The following is a 24621-nucleotide window of genomic DNA, read 5'->3' as shown; positions in this document are numbered from 1 at the left end:
CCGAATTGAAATCTAAAGGTAAATTTCGAGGTTAAATATTCTTTTCTATACCTGAAATAATTTAATCTACAGTATTTAAGATTTTTTCCCGCATGTTCGGTTATTAATATTGGACTTAATTCACCCCAACCACCCAATCCCACTATAAATCAACCTTGCGCATTTCTCAGATTTGAACACTTCGGCGAATTTTGATATTATGAAGATATATATATTAATCATAGTTCGTCGATCAGATTTTCAAACTCTTTACAAACGGAGAAACTCGATTTAACCTTGTAACAACAACGAACCAAACAGCAAGGTACAGTGTAATTTGCAACATCCGGTGAGGTCCTTTTCACTGGCAAGTTTAGCCCAACCAAATCCAGAAGAGCTGTTGTGTGTCACTAATATTAGAGACTTACCGTTCAGTGGCGTACTAAGGGCAAATGACGCCCAGGGTAAATATGAAGGCCCAAATGGCTTTTGGCGTCCTAGGACCTCTGGTGCCCAGGGCAGCCGCCCCGTCCGCCCCTCCTTCTGTTAGTACGCTACTGCGACCATATCATTTTCGGGAGAGGGAGGGGGAGGCCAAGGAGTTTTAAAAAGAAGTTCCCGCCCACGAATACTTGAACAAAATAATATACCTCTGATTGATAGAAAAATAACCTGTTTATTATATCCATTATATTAGTTGAAAAAACAGTCTTGAAAAAACCGCTTCGGTGGCCTAACTGGTTAAAGCGTCCGCCACGAATGCGGGAGGTCGCAGGTTCGAATCCCCGCCAAGTCAAACAAAAGAGTTATAACAGTGGTACTAGCATCTGTCTCACTTGGCACTCAACATTGAAAGGTTAGTGTTAGGACTGGTTGGCCTAGTGTTAAGATAATGCAACTGGGTGGGACATCATGCTACATGTATGTGGCATGATGCCCCAGTGTTACACATCACTATAAACTGTCACACTGCAGAAATCGTATCAATATGAATAAAAAGTTGTTAAAGCTACGTCAATAATCCAAACCAAACACACACACAGTCTCGAGAAATAGGGGTAAAACATCCTCTTTTGAAAACAAATCTTTGTTTCCCTCTCAACATAAGATTAAATTGTTGACACGAGACCTGGAATTACTCTGAAGAAAGGCAATTTCTTAGCGAGTCCCACCGCGATGGCTTGTCACATGACTACCAAATCAGGTTCAGGTGCAGAAGCTTGGTTTTGAGAGGGAGAGAGAGAGGCAGTACTGATTCCTCATTTAGTTAGAGGGGACTTGCTGATGCATTATTGCGTTGACATTTTCGATACCCTTCCGCCAATTTTTGTGAACGTTTTCTGATTTTTCTCGGGTCGGGAATATTGTGTTGTTGCAGGTGATTCAGGCCAGCAAAGTATCGCGGGTAGCTCAGCAGGTAGTCTGTCGGACTCGTAATCCACATGTATTGGGTTCCATAGCCATCCAGATCAGCAGGTCGGCTGCCTAGGCGTGTCGTTGGGAAAGGAGTTAGATTCCATTTCCCCGGCATGATATATCCAATGTGTTAAAAGTCCTGTTAAAAAGAACCAAATACCCACGTCACCATCGACTTTAAGAGTCAATGATCTATGAAGACTTTAGTACTGAGGATAGAAAAATCGGTTATGCTTTTGAGAAGAATGAGAGGCGTCTCAATGAGAAAAAGACATCTGGATGATACGGTATATTGGATCAGAAACGGATCATGTCAGTCGGAGTATCATTGGCTTATTCTGCGAAAATAAAGTGGGTGGCAGAGGCAGCCATTATTAATATCTTTCATGAGAACTAAGTTATCATATGACAGGATTACGTGACGGAAAACTTTGTCACATTGTATATGAAAACTAAATTATTAATTCACTTCTTTTTTTAAAACAAAAGATGACACTAAGATATTACTTCCAGATAACAGTATATTTATTAGCATTGATATGTTAAATAAACATGGATTGATGCCCATGTAGGTTCCGAAAATAAATTGTAGGCCGAATACTATTTTGCTGTGCAAGAATTTTGTTTTGTTTGGTGTTTTTTTGCTTTCACTATCCCTCCCGATTTCCAGCCCCTTAAAAAAAAGCCACACCATAAATATGGTAAAATCAACCTGCCTGAAAATCTGATGTTTACTCTGGCTTGATGGAGGAGACCGATGTTGCTCCAGTTGTGAGGCAGATTATTCAGCTTGTGAAAAAACCCACAACTCACTGATATTGTCAGTCTACGTTCGTATGCAGACAGAGGTTCTTGCTCAGACACTAAGCGAAAGAATGGAGCAACCTGTGTGGTCCTGTAAATAAAAGAAAAGTTTGCATAATGTCATTCCAAAGGTTCTTGTATTTCTGGTTTCGAAAGCTGCCGGCAAGCACGATAGTAATACTTCGTACGTATACCGGTCACGCATGTCAAGAGAGAATAAATGCTCCAGTAACAGGGATGTTGTATTCGTGAAAAATAAAACCTACCAGAGATTAGCTCTTGTACAATTGAGACCAATTCTTTACTCGGTCTTAGGATGCATTTTGGCTCCTTGTTCCTATTATAGCCTCGTTATCTTAAGGTCTTTGTCCTGTAACAATGCCTAGGCCTTCAAACGGGTCGAATAAGTTTCAGTAGTTGATAGACGCATTGGGTCACATGCGGCCAAGTACCCGCCTGGTATCTCCTGATATGCCCACATTTGGTAATACTTGCACAAATAAACACTATTCAGCAGGGTAATCGTCAACAGACACGAATATTCTTTAGTTATTCCAAAACATTAAACAGCGCTTTAATCTCGCGTCACATTATACAGCAATATTGACCGTTGAAGGTGACACCGTTTTGAAGAAAGAAACAGAAATGTAAAGGTTTTCTCGTAGCATGCTGTGTCTTTGTGGAGAAAATCCACCAACCACCTTTCATAAAAACTAAGCAGCTGACATGCTTTGAAACAGTGGTGCTGATGGTTGGTTGTATTGTCTCGGGTTCGGAGTTTTAACTATTCTATTACATTAAAACACGATTCAGAATTATCATACGAACACTCTAATCATTTAATTTACTATCTGTCTGTTGGCATGATGAATGTATGTCCAGCTTCATCGATGACACAGTCGTAATCTTGAAAACCGCTGTGATTTTGTCGCTTTTATCCATCTTATATTCGTCTCTTCTCTAATTCTGGACTTCACCGGTAAAAGTAACTTCGAGTCTTAGCCTGGGATAATCACGATGACAGTCTCCCTCGCCAATCGCACGAGGCTACGTCAGTACATTTTTCAGAGGAATCTTTTATGTTATGCCTGACAGGAATCATAAATGCAGACGAATAGCAGTGAATTGTGCAGTAAAATCAGATATATATATATATATATATATATATATATATATATATATATATATATATATATATATATATATATATATATATATATATATATATATATATATATATATATATATATATATGTTTCTACAACCTAAGATTGTGCTTAGACCCATTCATCCCTTTCTTGTTATCTTTCAAGATGAAAAAATGGCAGAACACGGGCATACAGACTTGGACATGAAATATGTATTATTATTATTATTATTATTATTATTATTAAATGCTGTTGCTTTTGCTGTTATTATTTCAGAATGATGGTTAACAGTCGCATTTCCTGATATGTCATGAATGATACGTCTAAAATCTAACAGTTATTGAAGTCCATCGCCCTGAAGTGATGTCAACAGGTAATGTACTGATATCTGCCACTGTCGCTTACCTTTTAAAAATGTCAATTTTTATCTCACATGGCTGTAGAGCAGGTTGAGCTGTGTGCAACGTGCGTCGTCTGGAGGTAAAATGTACGAATCTGTTTATGATTAAACTTGAAATAAGTTAATAGGGCTCAGATCACCTATTCATTTTTCCGCAGACATCGGCGTTAATGTTTGATAAAATACAGTTATTTACTGCACTAGATGGCGCTGTATAAAACACACGAACTTCTTAACTGAAGTTAGAGCAGGTTTTTGACAAATCAAGATGGGTTTTTCGCACCATTTATTTCGGAGATAAGTGTCTCTGATGCGGGTGCCTGTAAAAGTTACCTTAATCAACCGTCTTACACCGTAGGATACTCTTGACCAGCGGGGGAAAAAATGAAATTGTGTGAGTGCGCAGACGGAGTCGACGTAGAAGTTTTACCCCAAAGAGGTGATGTTGAATCAATCTTTAGCGTACTAACAAGGTGTGTGTGTGGGTGGGGGGTCTGACGGGTTGGTTGCCCTGGGCATCAGAGGCCTTGGGACGCCAAAATCCATTTGGGCCATCATCATCGCCCCTGGCACCATTTATACTTAGTACTCTACTACCTGAATCCGACTGTCCGAACTGGAGGATTTATTTGTTATACTTTTGATCAAACATGGAAAATAAACCTATATAATCAACATCCAAGGCATATTCACTTGTAAGCCACATCAGGACAAATTCGCGTGGTGAGCATACATCAATTATAAAACAATTGTATATAAATACTACGTTACAGCATCTCTACAATTTTACAAATCAGAATAAATTAATAATTGATGGTTAAAACTAGGATCAGTCAACAGGATGAACAATGATTTATTTTATCAATTTACGTCAAGCTTCTTTACAATTAGCTTATATTACAACAAAAACTACTAATTTTTAATACATCAACGTAAAATCGGTTGCAATCAAGTAGATCTGTATTTATTATTCGATTCTTGGAGGTTCCTCACATTTTTCGTTTAAATTTGGATACACCGAAGCGTCCGAATTCATATTCAGCAATACTGGTTGTCGGGAAATAAATAATAAGTCACTGTATTTATTAAACGCTATTGACCTTGGTGGTTTTGGCTTTGGAAGAAACTGGAGAACTAGAAGAGAACTGACAACTTTGGATGGGCATCCATTTTGTCCTCAAAACGCCAAAAACGGTGTAATGAATCAGGGATCCAAGAGGTGCAAAGCGAGCGCGCTAACGTTACCATGCCTCCTTTTTTAAGTTGAAAATTTATATTAAACTGAGAATAAACTTTCACTATATTTCTAGTATAAACTCCCCTTAAACTCCACCGTTCTATTGACATTGCTTGAAAGATAAAATATTGTTTTTAATCCATTTCCTTTCAGCAGAGACCAATAAATCGGGTGATGTGAGGAAATATGATGAAGATGTGAAAGGCGTAGCTGAGCCGGAACGCTTTGGCAAGGCCAAAACCGGGAATCCAGAACATGAGTCCGAGGAGTGTAAAATGAATTTCGTTGATCAGAATAAAAATATGATGACATCTAGTGACAACGAATTTGTAAACGATAACGGACACTATGTCAACATCGATGAAACTGTGACTGATCGAGACAGCTGCATTACACACGATGTACTGAGCGAGAACGTGAAAAAGAAAACTCTTCAAGAACATGTCACACATTCTGATGACGAGACTAAGGACAAGAAAAAAGAAAAGAAACTACATTTCTTTGGATTCGGTAAGAACAAAACGAAGCAAAACTGTAAAGTACATAAAAATAAACAGTCAAAGTGTGAGAAAACCAAGGAAGAGTTCATGATTGTGCAAAAAGATCTTTCTGAAAAAGATTCGTCTAAATCGAAAGAGGTAGAAGTCTCTGTCGGTAGTGAGACGCTGTTGGTATCAAAAACAGATAGCGAAGATGGGAGAATTGAAGGGGTTCCGCCTCCAACTATCTTTGCTGACTTGCGTATGCAAGATGGTTCCTTGAACAGCGAGGCCATAAAAAGCAAGGGGGTGTATAGGGATTCTGTGTCCAATAATAGTGTTAACGTCAGCAAGGACTCTGATGATATTTCCAAAGTGAATGGAATATCAGGAGTTATGAAACACTATGAAACTGTTTGTAGTGGTATTCCCAGTGAAGATGATTCAGTCAGTTGTTTGGTTGATCCGTCAAGTAAACCACCAATTTCGCAGAGTGAAAAACAAAATCTAACGAGAAATGGTGAAAATATTGTTAACCAAAAGAAGGCCAATAAAACTGACAAAAAGAAGAGATGGTCTTTTAATTTTGGTGATACGAGAAAGAAGCCACAAAACGTAGATGATGGAATCACATATACAAATGGCAAAGAATCGGAGAAGAAACATGGAAAGTTTAAGAGACTTGGGATCCGAGCTTCATCACAGCCCAAAATTAATGCTGAGGACAGCAGAATCTCTTCCTCGCCAGAAGATGAAAAAGAACATAAAAAGGCGTTAAAGAAAAGTCTTGCAACGCTGAAGTCGTTGAAAATAAAAGACCAAAAGAAAAAGGAAGAACTGAATAGAAGGAAAAGTATAACCGATGTAAGGATAGACTATGAAGATAATCGAAACAGTTTAACTACAGTGGAAGAGTCCTGGGAAACAGATAGAAGAAGAAGTAAGCTTTAAACTTCGTATTGATCTGTTATTTAATATAAATATTACCATTTAGAATTGAATGTTTTAACAGGTTTAAACTGAGAGAAATCTGTGCGATAAATACATCAAGAAGACAATTCCCAACTGCGAATCCTCCTATAAGAGTCTTTCTCTCGTAACGTGAAGTTTATCATGAAACATTGGATTTACCATTGTAAATAAGATAACAGATTAGGGTGAAACATATGTTACTTCAGGAGAAGTAATTTATAGAGTTGTAATTGGTCCTTACAATTGATGCTTCGACACGTTGGTTTAGTAGTTTGTATCCTTTCAAGATAGTCTTATTAGAGTAATATGGTGTGCACTGCTTTTGGCCTCGTGCCATCAGATGGCGAAATCGTTTAGAAGGTCATCACTACATTTGATGACTTCTTACCATAAAATATAACAAATGTGTCAAATGGTCATCTTACTTTTGAAATACATTTTGTATTGAGTTACTACTTGTGCTAGCATCTGCCCGAAGCGAGGATCCAACACGGGGCTTCAAAGGTGCGAAGCGACCGTATAACTTCTTAGCTATCCAGATATCTAAGTTAATGTTATCTGTCCTCGCATATTTCTGCAAAAATATTCTTCTGTGTCTTATAGGTCTTATTCTTGACGAAGAGCTTAGAATAGAAGAGTCCGATGCTTTTGAAGGCGTCTCCCTGTCTTCACAAGGCAAGTCTGTGAGTGAGCACAACCATGTTTGCGTGTCTTGTGTGCGTGTCAGAGAAAGAGTCAAAACAGTTTTAGCCTATAGTATATGTGTTGTGTTACTTTGGAGTCAAGAGAAGTAGAAGTATTGTGAGTAATACTTGTGATCCATACTTTCTAAATGACGTCTCTTGTTCTTGTGATTAATTAAAAATACTCGTTTCCCATACGTCCTACATGATCTTTCTTTGTTCTTCATATCATGTTTGAAACAGAATAAATCCAGAAAATATGGTTGAACAAAATAATGTCTTGTCAAATGAATATCTAGTAAATTGTTATGTCTTCTTCATCATCACCAAAAGAACATACATACGTATATATACGTACATACATGCACACATACATACATACATACACACATATAAGCACGCACGTACACGCATATAAATTAATTACGTTTTTCCCCATCTGTGTTTAGGTGTTATTTTCTTACCTTTCTATATTTGAAGATTTCTTACGCCGATTGAAAATAAAGTGGAGCAGTTTTGTTCAAGGTTATCTTTTTTTGTAAGTAACCATCTCAGTAATATACTAGGTGCAATTATTGTGCAACCTAAGACTTTAAAAACTGCAGACACGGTAACTATTCAGTCACAGGAGACTTACTGCATTATTTTCAATCATTAAATGACAGCTATGGCATTATGGATTACTATTTCCGAATGATCACAAACTGCATAGCATTTCGCTACAAATGTCAACGTCAAACGCTACAAATCTCAACGTCAAACGGCATGAGATAACCAATGTCTCCTTTGTGCAAAAGTGCACAACAACGGAAGGTAGCAAATAAATCATGATTGATATAGGTTCTGTTTTGTAAACATCCATAGTTCTTTATTTTTACATGAATTATACGGTGGTTTGATTACTGCATCTTTTAAACCCTCCAGCGTTGGCATTTGGAATAAAGAATGTAATTATGGACAAAACGTAACAATTACCATGAAGTGTATGAGTAGTATGAATAACGGTACGTCCATCATCCATCAACTATAAAGGTGTTTTTTATGTCCCTCCTATAGAAATCAAAAACGTACTTTACCATATTGATTATCTATTATTTGAAGAATTGCAGAAACGCTCACTTTCAATTTCCTATTTGTCTTATATTATTCAGACGAGGACGATGCCAGTCAAAAGAAAGATTCACAGGCACTCCCACATGAAACTTTCAACCAGAAGGAGAATGTCCAAAGGAACGTGTCTTACCATGAAGAACCTGCAAAAGAAGATGCTTTTTCTGACGTTATTGCTCAGCCGATTTTAGAAGCTGTCGTGGAGGCTGTCAACACTCAAGCGGAACAGGCTGTACAACCACCAAAGGAGCCTGTCATTCCACAAATCTCCGCTCATCAATCTGTAGATTGTTTAAAGGACACTGATTTTCCTTTCGCTGCAACTCTGCAATCCTTCAAATGTACTGACAACTGCATCATTTCTACAGGAACAGTTCAGAAACCTGTAGAATTTGGCATTGTTCCACAAACTTTGAAACCTGCAAATGACATAACTGATGCAGCAAATACCCTTCTACCATCTGTGCGCTTTGAAAACGATGATGTTGTTAAAACAGAGGATGCCAGAGATCAGATAAAGTCTGTACAAAGAGTTGATAATTGTACATATCCAGCTTCAAAATCAATAGAAGTTGGGCACGGCGCTGTCAAATCTACGGTCAACGCTCATAAACCTGTAAAATTTGCTAATGATGTTGTTATTCATTCATCAAAAGCAGAATGTTATTCATCCTGTACCAGAGACGCCGCTATTCCTGCAAATACTGCTAAAATATCTTCAGATCTTGAAAAAAAGAGCGCCTTTGTGACATCTGGTGCTAAAGAATCTTCACCATTAACAGAGAAAACTGTTCATCCTGGCTTTATCAATCCACAAACGTTATCAGTTAAAGCAACGGATTCGGATTCATTTACTGGTGGCATTTCCAGAAAGGGAAATAGGTCTTGCGTGGCACCAACTGATCTTATAAGGAAAAAGGAGCTTAAAGTTCATGTATCATCCGGGCAGCTGAATTCTAAAGAAATAGAAAAAAATAGTTTTGCCCAGGGCATACCAATACCTTGCATACATGAGGCAGTACAAACCGTTCTGGAACGGCGGGAACGTATTTCATCAGAGCGCGAGAAGAAACTTCATTTAAAAATTACAGAAGATGAAAATATTTGTCTTACGTCAACAAAAAAGACTATTTCTTTGCAGGATAAGCCTATGTCGTGTCCAGAAAACGTCCTTCATGAAAAACAAAATCATAAAGGAAAAGTGAAAAATACAAATGTTAATCTAAAGAATCAAATTCCACATGAAACTGGCGGGAACGAAGGCCCACTTTCAGATAAAGTATTTAACATTGTATCTGCCCGTTTGTCTGAGATAGAAGACATTCAAGATATGGCTCCGGATGCCGAGGACGATATGTTGTACGAGGTGAAAAGATCGAAAGTGTTATCTCTTCCTATAACAAATAATAGAAGTTCCCGTCAAGGCAAAGTCCGAATTTGTAAGGACGTTGGTGTCCAAGCTCCAGACGTTTACTTGCCTCTGGACGATGTTTTCGGATTTCGCTCAGTACCTGCTGAAAACCGCAGGCACGTTGGTGTACAGTTTCCAGACACTGTGGTAACATATAAGGAAACAGATCAGAGATCACTGAACTACAGGTTCAAATCATTTTATATATGAGGATGGTTTCTTTCTTTTATATTATTTTCATATACTCCATTTTCTATTCCCATTTTTGTAAATATGCTTCACGGAGTCACAGTAAACAAAGAAATGTAAATCTGGTTTCGATGATTACTACTTTAGCAGGGAATTTAGGCATATTACATCGGGGAAAGGCATCTTTGCTAGACAAGATTCGTCGATCCATTTCGTTCCATACATACGTTAAACATATGTAACTAGCCAAAAACAATATCTGCTGTCTGATTTTATGCAGCTGAAAGAAAGTGGTCCACTCAGATTGCTTGTGAGATTTATTTTGAAGGATCGTTGGGAATAATAATATCCGCCTCAGTAAACAGGCACATATGCTGGATGTAAATTTCTCTAATGAAAGCCTTTCGTATACCTTGTTCTTTGGAGTCAAGGCATGTGGATATCATGAAAGTCACCAAACTGAATATATAGCAGGTCAAGTAACGAGCTCGTTGATTGATCAGTTGAGTTGATTTATTTTGGTGCATCCTCATTCCTTGGCAAGCAAAGATGGGACAAATGCTCACGTGTCAAAACCAGATCAGTTTTCGAAGCACAAATTTTTAGTTAGACTGATCTTCGTTGAACTCTGGTGACCATGAAGACAGGAGTTAGTATATATACTAGTCGTTTCTTTTGCAGACTTTGTTGCCCATTGCTCCAGCCAAAACTCAAATTCCAGCTCTGGTATCATTTTTTGAGCGCATCTATGTCACTAATCTTAAGTAAGCGCTGAAAACGTTAAAACGGAGTCGGACAAATTTAAAGAGGATTACAGTAAAGCTTCAAATTAGTCGCACCTCGATTAACGGAGCTTTCGGTTTATATGAAACAAACTCACGCATCTGTAATATCTTTATGATTTATAAATATAGATTTGATTTTAAAATTACCTATTTTATAAATCATTATGATTACCCCTACCCTGTCTGATACGATTTCGAATAACCGGGGCTCTGTCACAAATGGATACAATTAGGTAAGCATTCGAATGAATATCAATATGAAGGTCACACATTATGATTGAAGATTTCTCCAAGTAACAAATCCAAAAAGGTTTCTTTTGATTCTCTTGAGAGCTGTTCTACTGAAACAGTATTAAACTCAGAAACAGAACGGAGTAATTAGAATTGTTTAGAAGCAGGAATTCAAACTCAGACAAAAAAGAGAGTGTGTGTGTTTGTGTGTGATATGGAATGTTAACGTAGCTTTAAAAAAGTCAGTCATATCGCTACGATATTTGCAGTATGGCAGTTTATAGTGATGTTTCGCACTGATGAATCATGCCGCAGACATGTGGTGCCATGTCCCACCCAGTCACATTATCCTGACACAGGACGACCAGTCATAGCACTAACATATTAATGCTGAGCGCCAAGCAAGTTAGCTGGTAGTACCATTTTCATAAGTCTTTGGTATGACTCAGCCGTAGTTCGAACCTGGGATCTCCCGCATCCGAAGCGGACGCTCAAACCACTTAGGTTACCTAAAAAAAAAAAAAAGAAAACAGAAAGGATGGAATTGTTAGGTTACCTAAAAGAGAAAGAAAGCAGAAAGGATGGAAATGTTAGGGACATAATTTTTGCTGTAACAAAATGACAAAAGTTATTTATACGAAAAATGTGTAGTTTCTAATCAGTTCTATACCATCTTGATCAGGCTGCTGTAGTGCTATAATACACCGGTAGGTGGTTCGTAGGAACGTGAAAAGGTCATTCTTTGCCAATAATATCCATTTTTTCTTAAGTAAAATTGACAGCTTTCACTTTTGATGCGTCGTTCATATTACCTACTGTCTGATAGAATTCTAGTAAAATGTATGCAATAATTATTTGTTCCTTTACCCACAAAACTGGTCACACAATTCCGACTGCAGTCACTGCTGTAAAATCTATCCTTTTGAGGAATATGAAATAATACATGAAACTGTATTTTCCAAGAAGCCATTTTCCATACGAGAATCACCATTAGTGAATAGATACGTTTCTAATAATTGTTAATAAGGTTCTGTCAGAAGGTGTCAGAAATATGCATGATAACATGATTGTAATTTTCGTGGATATGAATTATCGTTGCTCAGTCATCTAAAGTAATACCAATATTTCTTGTCTGGCCTGATCGTGGAGATATTAATAGATTCTGTCATATGCACTGGCGTGGGACAGGCATATCCTACCCAAGGGCCAGAATGTGAAGGCAGAACGAGGGTTTGCCGCGTTCATGTCCTCAGATTATTATTCTTAGGGTAGGATTTTCTTATCCCACCCAAACGCATGTAATGGATTATTTTTTATTTAATTTCTAGCTGGTACGTAATGTGAAAAAGTAAATAATAACCCCATCCCCCAAAACACACAACAAAACATGGCATATCACGATGTAAGAAATAAAGAGTATTCAGCAAATTTAGCAATAGCAAGTGTTCCATACATATCAGGACAATACATCATGACAATGCTTCAAAGATGGCACAGCTTAAATGTTACTGTGAATGCTGACACTGCAGTCAAAAAGTTTAAGGTAAAATGATAATTTCCAGATATACGATTATCAAGAAACTTTGTTCGCGAGTTGCTAGGTCGATAAAGCATTCCTTCACCTAGAATAATACTGACTGGCGATTTAAGGCATTCATTAAAACCTGCAAAAATCTGCTGCCACTCTTACCTGCACAATTCGGTGTATATTTTATAAACTTATTCGTATTTCCCGTGGCTGCTGAGCTACCGTTGGTTAAATGATTTTTTTGGCGATATGTATATACTATTTCCGGATTAAATCCTATGTTTGGCGACTTGTAAATCCAAGTGGAATAACACAACGCTCTGTCCGGTGTCCATTTTTAATTTCGCGCTAAATGTGGCTATTATTAAATACCGGTGTCTAAACTTGTACGCAGGTGTGTTCCGGAAATAATTTGCCTACAACAAAACTCTACATTGTAACAAACAGGTGGCATCAGACCCACCTATCGTCCATCAGTATCAACACGGGGGTGGGGTGGGAGATGATTTATCAGAACAGCGAGTTGCATGTGAAGTTTAGTGAAAGCAGGAAGCAAATTAGCATGCGACCGATCTTCTTTGCAACATAATGCATATTTTAAAGAGGATACATTGTTTATTTAATAATTCGTGTATTATAAAGTCACAAATGAGCAATTATAATTAGACAAAACTTCTTCAACACTGCTCCATCGCTACAAAGAGATTTCTCGAACTTTTCTTCCTTCGTATTGGCCAAAAATTTTAAACTCCTGTACTAAAGCTGTTACAGAGAAAAATATTGAAATATTGGCGCGGACTCTGTGTGAACTGCACGGCCGGCCTTAGGCCGATTAGACAAAACCGGGCCCCGCGCTCACAGGGGCCCTGTGCCTTAGTAATTTTCAAAAATATATCTTTTGAGAGAAAGTAATTTTAAAGCGACAAATTTTCAGTTCAATATCATATAAAACTTGTTTAAAAGTTGATTTCCAAATGCCGTGCTGACAGGGGGCCCCGTACGTAAATCCAGTGGCCCCAGCCAAAATGACCCAAATCGGGCCCCGCGTTTGCGAAGGCCGATCCTGCTGAACTGAGTGCAATGCATTTATCAAAGCGTATTGTACTCCAGGATGCATTTTATCACTAAATTGACGCTGTTTTAGCAGTGATATGAAATCAAAAGGAGGTAACCTACTGTGAAGTGTATGTCATATGTCATTAATGTTAATATGTTCTTGGTCTCTCTTTTTCTATTTCATTTTTAATTTTTTCGTTCTTTATTCCGTGTTATATTTTTCAATATTACATTAAATCAGTGGGGACCCCGAGTGGCCGAGTGGTCTAAAGCGCTCTCCGTCACGGATCACTGCCATCTCACTTCTGCCTGCGTAGGTTCGAGTCTTGGGCTCGGCCAATGTGGATATGTGAGAAAGTTTGCCGGTAGCTTCTCGTGGGTCGGTGGTTTTTTCCGGGGTTTTCCCGGGTTCTTCCTCAACGATTAATACTGTCCGCCATGTATAGCCTATCTTGTGCTGAAAAAATGGCGTTAAACTGTATAACAACAACAACAACAATTAAATTAGTGTACCTAGCTAATTGGCACGATATTGTTTCGTATTTTATTGGGTTGACTTTTTGCACATAAAAAATTTCTCGATTTCGTTACTGGTCATCTTGGCTATACAGAAAAGACCTTGTAACTTATAGGAGGCGTCAACTATCTTTTAATTACTTTATTTTGGTGTATGTTTGATTGGTGTAGTTTGGGTTATAGAGTATACAGCTTGGCCTTAGTTCAGATGCGCATCTATCAATAAACTGCTAGCTCCGCCTAGTCATTTTCACTTCCTGGACTTCAGACGTAAATTTGTTAACAAGGAGCCGATAACTTTTGTTTTTGTTTTTACATTTTGCATTTGGCAATTCATTCATTGCACTTTCAGAAGCAGGTATTGTCTAGTTTGGCAAAATTAATCTTGACTATTTTATTAGCTGCGGAAGACAGTGCACTTTATACGAACTCAGGCTGATTTTTCGTACATATGGGAGCAGTAATTTTAGTTAGCCATGTGCGATTTCCGCAAGTACAATATCCAAAGAAATGTTAGCCACAGTACATGAAAGTAACATGAAGATACGCTAACATTCTCTCCATTATGCATATTGCTAATGCAAACAGCTTCGCCTTACACGTGTCACTCTCTAAGAATTTCACAATATCTGTAGAGCGCCCCCACCCACCCCCGCGGCCCAGCCATAGTGGATCGCACGACATGTGACTGACGTCACGACGGATGAAGGATGACGTTATTTTATAATACGCATCAGGATGTTCACATACAATGTAGTGGTTTATCTATATGGTAGCTTGTATAAATATTTGAAAGTTGCACATCGTCTTTGGTTGTTTTATTCAAAATGCAAATTTAGCTTACAGAAAATATAAACCTAAATGTCTAACTTTATAGTGTATGTGTCTATTCTTCTGTCTAAATCCTCCTTCTGTATGTAATTTTTGTTATCTTCTGTTACATGTATTTAATAGAATGTTAATATTTTTCCATTTTATTTTTATCGTAGTATTTGATGTTCACGTTTATTTGGAAGGGTTTATCTTGCTAAAGATTTCTGTGCAATTCTATTTGTTTTACATTGTTAGAAATTTGTTTTTAATTGGCATCCTGTAGACGTTAGTGTGCTGACGTGCCGCTAATCTCTAATGCATACATGCATCTAAGCCTGCAGGGTATAGGTTTGGAGTAAAATAAACATTGCACCACAATTAAGAAACCTGCTTCAGTATTTATATCATGTTTTTCTTCTCGTAATTTCCAATATTAAAAAGATCACTTTAATAATTTTAACCCTGCCCAAATTTTATGTTGGAAAGCAGATGCTTTTAAGATATTAGAACCGAAAAGGTTATCGTGCATCGCATCTATTTGAATGCGTAAAAAGTCGATTGTGCACAATGACTTGAATGTATATTATATTCTTTCTGCTTACAAAGATCAAAATTGTTATTATAATTGCTTACACTAGCTAAACGTTGACTGAAAAAATAAATGTACAGGCATCAAACGTGTCCAAGGAATCCAAAATTACGAGTAACAACTCTAAGTATTTACATTGGAGTTTGTTCAAAATCTGTCCTAAAGATAAATATGAAATGATTTTTACGGGAATAATAAATTTAAAATAAATATGTTGAAACTGAATTGCAATATCTGGAGACTAATTATTTCGTGTTTTAAACGCTCTCAAAAGCTAAATAGGATGGTGTTCGCCAAAGGAGTACTTGGTGAGTAGATACTGTTCTTTCCTCTCACACTTGGTTTAATTTATACACATATTCAATTCACTGATTTATCACTATATTTTTAGACTAGCAAGAGAATCATTACCGACGGTGGTATACATTATGAGAATATTTGTAGAATAGCAAGAGAATCATTTATTCAATTTTCAGAAAGGTGAACAAAATATTTAACACGAAAGTAACAACGCATGTCTCTCTATATAAGGTATATTTGCGTACAATTTTAAGCAGGATATAAGTAACTTCAAAACTGATTCTATTGAAAAATATTCAAGAGACTAGATGCGTTAACTGGTTGAGTTTATACATAAAAATACGGCGTAAGATATTGTTTCGTATGCGTCGCACAGGTAGATATTACTCTCAGTGATAATAACATGTATCCTCCCCAACAGCAAGATGGTTTACACAGCTCAGTATGAAGAACGAATAGATTAATTACTTTATGTGGGTAAATACACTAATTTCTATTCAGCGAAACGAACGGTACACCTTGGAGAGATGCTAGGCTTTACAGGATCAATTTACAGTGATTCGACAAAAGCAGATATAGATTTTATCGGAAACAACTTCCATTTAAAACAGCATATGTATGTAGGTAGGTAGGTAGGTAGGTATGCATTATGTAGGTAGGTATGTATGTATTCACACCATACACTTGGGCTTGAAAAGTGAAAATATAAAATGGAGATGACATGTACTATGCTTTGAACAACGTATCTATGAAGCAAACGCCTGAAAAGACATAGTTCGAGCTTAAGAACAGGAATGTTAAATATTAGGTGGAAAAGACAACTCTGAATACTTTCAACGTAAACAGACAAAATAATTCATCTAGGTTTGGATAACGGATTGGTAAACTGGCTTTCAACCATATTTTCTGGGTTCATATTGAATTAAATGCTTTAAAATTCTAGTCTTCACGGTCACGTTAAACATTTTGCTCTACAGGTATCTTTTGTTTGTATAAGTAGACAAGTATTCAATGTGTTTCTTTCCTACCAAATCTTTGACATCACGGTGCAATATGAATCCGGTTGAAGCAAGTAAGGAATATTATTATATGCTCATTTTTTTCCCCATTAACTGTACATTGTCAGAATCATTCAATATTCCCCGATACTGAACGCGCGCTACAATTCACATATAGCATTCATGTGAATAAAGGAACTACTTTCTATTGTAAACAAACAATCACGCAGACGCCAGCACTTGTGATTTGTAAACAAATCATATACACTCGCGTAAGAGGCTCTTTACGTTGTGGTTGTTTAAATTTGTTTCTGAATGAACAAAAACATGTTTCGTGGACTGCAAAAACACCGAGCTGTTTTGGCACATTCCGCGTTGATACAATGTTACGGATTTAGGCTAGCTACATTATATAAAAGACGGAAGATTAGGTACTTACAAATGACATACAAGTGACAAGGCATATACTGTCTTCTTTATCTGGTGATAAGAATGGAAAAATAAAATATACTTACAGTTTTACATCCCGAATTTCCTCAAAATGTTTTTCTTAATTCTGCAAATCCGAATTACAAGAGCCATGTCATAGGTTTTCAATCTGGATTACACATTTCGAAATTCTGCTGTAATTTCGATGATAAGTGCAATTGCATCCTCCTTACTGCACTCAAAATGAAATAAGCATTAAATTCCATAGCGTCTTTTTGATAATTGCAATTGAAAGACTTCATATTTTTCCCACGTTATGATTTCAAACATTCAATGACAGAAACAGAAACACATCTGCAGACGTAAACACGCTTCTCCCGCGCCACTTCAATCCGATGTATTTCATGTATAATTTGCACAGATGAATCCAGTACAAAATCATAAACTTTCGTCGAATCGAAACAAAATACCAAAATATATTCATTCCAGATCAAATGGAAAAGTTGTTGCAATGCGCATTCATCCACAATATGACTGCAAATTTCAATTTTAACTAGACACGTCATTTTCTTTCGAAAGTTATGTCGAGTGCGCGACTAAGTTCAAATTTATCTGGGCGGAGTTATGTGCGCATTAATAATGATGTCATTGTGTAATGACAAATCTGCGCTTGTGTATTTAGTTTGGAATACGGCATTCATTCATTTACGTTGTTTCTTGTAGTGTATTTTGTTTATATAATTAAACCTTAGGTAGAATAAAAAAATGAGCATATAATAAAAAGGTTACTGCATTTGTATGGGAAAATATGAACTCGTTTTGTCGTTAGGATATACTGCACTCACAAGTTCGTGCAGTATTCCATCCCAAAATGCGTTCATATTTTCCCATACAAATGCAGTAACCTAATAAAAACATAACAAAAGTATGGACAGACCCATTCAGTCTCCTACAAAAGTATGGACAAACCCATTCGGTTCCCCAACAGCAGATACGTATGGAACGCCTAAATTAAAAACGGTCAGAATTTCAGAATAAAAAACAAGCTTTAACAAGGGTTACCTGTCTAATTTTACAGAGGAAATGGCCATAATCCAGCAGATTGGCGCCTTCGCTTAGGTGAACCAGTTGTTTACAGACTAGAAGATCGATGGGAGAGTTTTATGCTTTATCAACAAGAGTTATCCATATACAGCAAATAAGATGACTTATACAAACTTGAAAATACTTTAAAAAGTAAACAACTGAACGGTAAAAAATATGTGCATGTCAAATGGAACCATATGGTGAATCCAGCGAGGAGACGGCCTAACATGACAAAATCTAGCAAATGATATCGCAGAATTAGAGCTCCCAGGAAAGTACGACGTGCCAAGAGCGCAGTTCTGTATCGGAGACGGATGAAGAACAACATGCAAACTGCTTAAGTATTAGAGAACATGAAGACTGTTACTATTATTTGAAACAATAGCTAGTTTGTAGAATATTTACTTTGAATATTAAGGTTAATCTCCTTATTACTTGGTTTAACTTGTATGACGATGAAACTATGATAAATTAATAGGTCTTTCTTTCTAGTACTGGTTTACCTTGTATATCAATCAAACGGCAAGATACTCTGTGCGCTCACAGTTATAAATAAATATGATGGAAAACAAAGTGATATAGAGAGGGGATTTGGGAAATAAAACTGATAACACTTCACTTCATTCGAGCTCTGAAAGTAGAATTATCTGCCTCCATCCCTTCCTATCTCTCTCTCGTTTGCTGTTTCTTGTCATTCCCATTCCCCTGATGATTGCCTAAACGAAATGCCAAATACTCAAATGGTATGATCAAGGAGATAGAACATTATAGTAAGGCATCGCCTTTATATTGGAATTTGCTGGTAACTGGTAGGTATTGTTGCAAACGCTCTTAAGGAACACTTCGTCACAATAAAACAACTATTAAAATATGTGCAATAGTTAGTCCACTGTTAAACGGTACTGAAGATTTCGTACCAAAGGTTTTCGGTGTTTATGAAATCATTCACGACAAGATTATTTGCATTATTAACAAATATAGCAGAGGGAAGAAACATTTATAATAAATAAATAAATAAATAAATAAATAAATAAATAAATAAATAAATAAATAAGGAAAAGAAACGAGCAAATTATAAAAGGGCAAAACCAGCACAAAGGTTCAACGTTGGAAACTCTAAGTGTTTAAACATAGGCATTGAGAAATGAAAAGATTAAAGTTAAAAAAGAAAATCTATGCACAATTGTTTTAAAAATCGTTTCCAGAAAGGTTTTGCTGAGAAACTAACAAACCTTTACTGTGCTCTTTTTAGCACAATAAATAGAAAGCGTTATTACAATGAACGGGTCTCTTTAATCTGTTTTATCATTCCAATAGACAATATGAATGGTAAGCTATTGATATTGTTGCAAATCATGTATTTTGTTTCTAGGTGTTTCAATACTACAGATGAAACTAAATACATATTCACCTGCATAAATGACAAATATTCAATTTGGACTGTTTTAATTTCTAAAGAGTCTTACCCTCGATATGTGCAAGAATAAAGCCAAAGAGGGAATGATTGCGAATGGTGACAACCAATAATGTATAACTGCTGAACTTATGAAATACATTTCAAGAGTTAAAATCACTATGATTAACAATTCCATGATGTAAATGACGAAAAACAACTTTCAATTGTTACATTTTAATATCCAGAGATCAATACGTCCACTGAATATGATGCATTTTGTTGATGGTTCGAACCTAATTTTATTTATATTTCTTTTCCTCGATCAGACCAATAACACCAAAAATTCCTCAATGGGCCATTATTAGTGTTTGTAGGGTTTACAGCAAATGCTTTATTTTTAAAATAGAGACTTTGCTCTGTACAGAGTTCCAAACAATTACAGAGTGGTAATTACAATTAGCAGATTGAATGTTAGCATAAAAGATAGACAAATTATACAATATTTTCATAGTATGCCTGAAATATATATGTTTCATGTGAAATAAATAACATTAGCATGATTTACTGAAACAAAATATTTATTATTTATCATTCGATAAATTACACGATGATGACAAAATTAAGACAATGATCCAGAATTGAAAAAGCTAACGATTGAGTTCAACACAAAAGATACTGACTATAAGAACACAGTAATAGCTAAGTTATATATATATATATATATATATATATATATATATATATATATATATATATATATATATATATATATATATATATATATATATATATATATATATATATATAGCCATAAATGTAAAGGATTGATTTAATATAGTTAGCAAAGAAGAGAACGTCACAAACAACTAAATGTGTATGAAAGCATAATAAATCTATGTGAACATCTTACAATTGATCTGTTATAGATTGTAGCGAAACGATTAAATCATGTTTAAAAAATGTACATTCACTGAAATTGACAACAAATTATATCATGAAGATGAACGATCGAAAACATGTATATATAATATTTGATGATTATTAAATAATGAATCCGGTGTGATTAAAGGCAGCATTGGCGGAGTAAATTAAAAGGTTAAATGACGCAATGTAAGTGTCAACAGAATATTTCGTAAGTTTTAAGCGTAAGAAAATCTGTTATTTCGTAAGTATATTTCACAAAGATATCCGTAGGAACATTTCATATGCATAAGTAAAACTTTTGCGTAAGATACTATTTTGCCTGGGGGTAGATAATAATGATACATCGTTAAAAGAAAAGAGGGCACGTGCAAGATACAAAGGAAGGCGACGAAAATGACGACAAGAACAACAATATCAATACATTGACCCCCTAAAATATCCGGCAAAATGCCTTGATGTATTGGTCATATTGAATGATATATAGATATTATTTCTGATTAAAGAAGACAAGATGTGCGTGCGTGTGTGTTTTTTGTATGTGTCGACGGATTTATGATTTTGCATCCCCAAGGCGCTGTCAGACTTGTAGCACCATCACCACCCCCGTCCAAACATAAAACATTAAAACCATACCCTTTAATCTCTTAAAATAATATGAAATTTGTAACTAGTGTTTTCTTATATGCAACATAAATACATTTTTAAACAAATCCAGATTTTCATATTTTAAAGTCTGCCTTTGCTTGGAATTCTTTCCGCTTAAGGCAGGCAGCTGCCTTGTCTGTTAAATGGGAACCTAGTAATTATGTCGTGGAAGAGATATTAGTGGCCTGGAACTAACGTCTGCTACAAAGGTTTTTCCACAACTGAAATCTATGGAGAAATATGCTTGAATTAAGAGGTAGCATTGAGACAATTCAAACCAAAATCAACGAAAACATAGATAAATTAAAATCTGAATTCAAGCGGGAAATGAGCATACAGTGTCGTGCCTATGGTGTTGGAATGGATAATTACAAACAAGGAAATGGTTTATAACAAAAGATTGTTGCGAATTAATTGAAACTAAAGCCTGGATGAATATTGTCTCAGAAATTTTGCTGTCGACCAGGTCCGGAGTATTCGGATGGCATTCAAATAAGTTTGGACGCAAAATTGTTAAATACAATTGTTATGAATAAACCAAAAGAGTGAGCTGCTATCAAAAAAGAAGGAAGAATGCTTCTGAGGTGATGGAAGGTGGAAATGAAGATTATAAACTGGAACATATTTGTCTACTGTACCAAACTAATATTTCAGAATCAATGGCACAATCCGTAAATGTCGAGTACAAAAATACCATTTAGTTAATTTTGTTTACTATATCAGTAGCGAAAGAATCATAAAACATAGCAACTATTACAGTTAAAAAGAACCTCACTCTTGGTTCTTCCAGATGAGTTTGACGGGATATTTCATACTTTGCAAAAGGAGTGGAGAAAGTAATCCATACTTTTTGGTAGTAAGCAATATAAAAACAAATTATCAATGAATTTAGCAGGCCTGTGAAATATAACCCATTCTCGGGGTTTTATTGCGGCATGAGTTTACAGATAACACAGATTATTTCCTTGATGAGCAAACGGAAGTACAAAAAAAATAGCAATAGAAGTCGTAATAATTATTTCCTTGAAAACCATGGTGTCTAGTTTGATTTAAAGAGTACGCATAACAACAGATTGCATAGTAGTTTTAATAATTAGTTAACGTTTAACAACGAAATCACAGGCACATTACCAGAAACGAAACTATGGGTGCCTGTAAATTGTATATTTTATTTTGCTTAAGATGCCCATATGAGCATTAGAAACGATTGGCCAAAATTAATTACTTTCGGCATAACACAAATGTCTTTCAAAGAGCATCATGACATAATAAAATGTGGTGGTGTTATAAACTGTGCAAAGACAATGTTTGCACTAAATCTTTTTGAGGCCGAATACAAAAATTCTTTCAGATTACATCGTTGTCATCTGTCCAATGTTTCTCAACACAAAGGCTTACAGTAGAAATAGGGTACTCGGTGATGAAAAATGTGAATAAAAAGCTAGATACGTAATTAGAGTTGCTGGTTGACATGTTCATGACTGATGACTGTGGCAACATTGATAATAAAAGCAAGAAAGCAACTATCTTAACCAACGTAGCTTCTCAGAAATGCAATATCAGATATAAGTATGTGCGACTGTGTAAAATACAACTTACCGATCAAATATTTTAAGAGAGAATACACGTTTCTTTCAGTTCTTTTTGCGTTTGACAGCGGAGGACAAAGAGATGAGCAATGGAACCTATGTTTGATTAAAATCATATCATGCTAGATAGAACGAAATTCGAAATTTTACAAACTCTCAAAGAGAAGCAGGGAAATGAAACATTTAAAGATTTCGAGTTTCCCTTTTACTTTTAAGTTCTGTCGCGGATACGTAGCACGTACGCTTTTCGCCCTACGCGTACCAACTTTCCTCTAGGATATCTAACGTCCTGCGTCAAAGGTACCGTTATCATGTGTCGGTAACTTGGTAAAATAATGTATTTATGTTATCAACAAAATAACACAGAAAATATGGTTGTCGTCATTCGTAGACGCTTTTTCTGTCTTGATGATTTAAATGGTTGTAAAATTTGAGTAAGTTCATTTACTTGCAAATTTCCTTGTGATGAAATAAACGATTGTTGGCATATTTCGAATTTGAAATTCATTTAAGTCGTGCATTTGTTGGCTTGTTTTTTTTCGTTGTTCGATTTTCAAGTCATCTTTATCAGCCCTCAATGATTGAAGATTTTGACCGTAATCCGATAAACGTTTTAACTGGAGGGCCATTTCATTCATCCTTTGAAATACAACTTTCTTTTTCATTTGGATCATCACTAGTGTCATAAACTATAATGTTATAATTTATATCATTGTGAATTAATATCACGTTTTTTCTGATATATACCAGTATATTAGTATATATACACAGTGAATTATTATAACCGTCTTATTTCCTTGCATATTCACTAGTATCATTAAGATTAAGGTCAAAGTTCATAACATTGTAAAAGATTTCTCTCTCATCATATACTCACAATTAATTAACATAAGTCGTTAACAACATTATTCTAAAATCGTCTAAGATTTTCAAATTCTTATATGAACTATTTAGACAACTCTAATACTTCAAAGCCTTCTGACGTTTAAAAATCAACAACAACAAAGACAAAAAACCATATTGTCACATATACATATTTTTGGCTCTACTTTTCTTCAAATTTATTTTCTATTTATCGAATATAATTTTATCCAATAATTTTGTTATGCCATTCTCGAAATCATTGTTTTAATTTGTACTTAAGAATTTGTATTCACTTTGGTTTTTGATTGTTACCCTGAATGAAGCTCGAGATAGACGAACTATCGACAAAAGTATTCGCATTTTGGAGAAAATGAAAGTGTGCAAAGGGTCTCTATTCGCGTAGCAAAATATCAGACACCTTCCTGAAAGCAGGAGTATGTCAGTTACTTACTCCGAAGGACTAAATATATACCCATGTAATATAACTGACCTCCAAGAAATATCGGCCGTCCTCATCGTCGTATAGAGGCGACAACCACGAACAGTAACCAGCCTCCCGTCACTTTATTGTAAAGTCCGAAATCTATAGCGGAGATGATGATTGAGACAGATTCGCCTATCATTCTGAAGACTCTGCAGCTCTCGATGGTTGGAACAAACTAAAAAATGTTTATTCTGGCAACGGGGTCAAGGGGTTAGGCCTGCAGACAGTATGAAGTCATGTCTGAAAATGGGATGCGTTCATTCCCTGAGTTGATCTCCAAATTTTGAACATAGATTGGTGGCAAAGTAGTTGGCTGCCGAGTTGTATAGTACAAGTCACACGGGCCATTGAGGCATTCAACACCGACTAGTTCAGTAATGGGTGTCATTTCTTAGGATTTGATTCTATATATTTTTAAGTGGCACGTATTCACTTCATTTGGATTCATAACTATTTAGACACCCTGAGAGGTGCATACGGCAAAATCATTGTTAAAGTACGTAGACATTTTTAGACGCAATGAACATAAAGGTGTGATCCACTACAACCCGGATTGAATG

General features: G+C 36.0%; 1 protein-coding gene across 3 annotated transcripts in view; it reads left to right on the top strand.

The window, feature by feature from the left end:
- The window catches only part of LOC149801124 (uncharacterized), a 34291-nt gene extending 19546 nt beyond the window's left edge, over positions 1-14745 (top strand). For 2 of the 3 annotated variants that reach the window (XM_089955147.1, XM_089955148.1), the window contains exons 2-5: positions 3624-3720; positions 5138-6403; positions 7039-7110; positions 8270-14745. In XM_089955147.1, the coding sequence (XP_089811273.1) occupies positions 3711-3720; positions 5138-6403; positions 7039-7110; positions 8270-9849 (2928 nt within the window). In that variant the 5' untranslated portion in view covers positions 3624-3710 and the 3' untranslated portion in view covers positions 9850-14745. The remainder of the gene's footprint in view (positions 1-3623; positions 3721-5137; positions 6404-7038; positions 7111-8269) is intronic. The other variant, XM_089955149.1, reaches the window with a different exon arrangement.
- Positions 14746-24621: the final 9876 nt, after the last annotated feature.

The sequence above is a fragment of the Sinohyriopsis cumingii genome, chromosome 4, assembly GCF_028554795.1.
Source record: "Sinohyriopsis cumingii isolate HCF-2022 chromosome 4, ASM2855479v2, whole genome shotgun sequence".
Taxonomy (NCBI): domain Eukaryota; kingdom Metazoa; phylum Mollusca; class Bivalvia; order Unionida; family Unionidae; genus Sinohyriopsis; species Sinohyriopsis cumingii.
The sequence above is the reverse complement of the archived record's forward strand: the minus strand, read 5'-3'. Positions and strand labels throughout refer to the sequence as shown.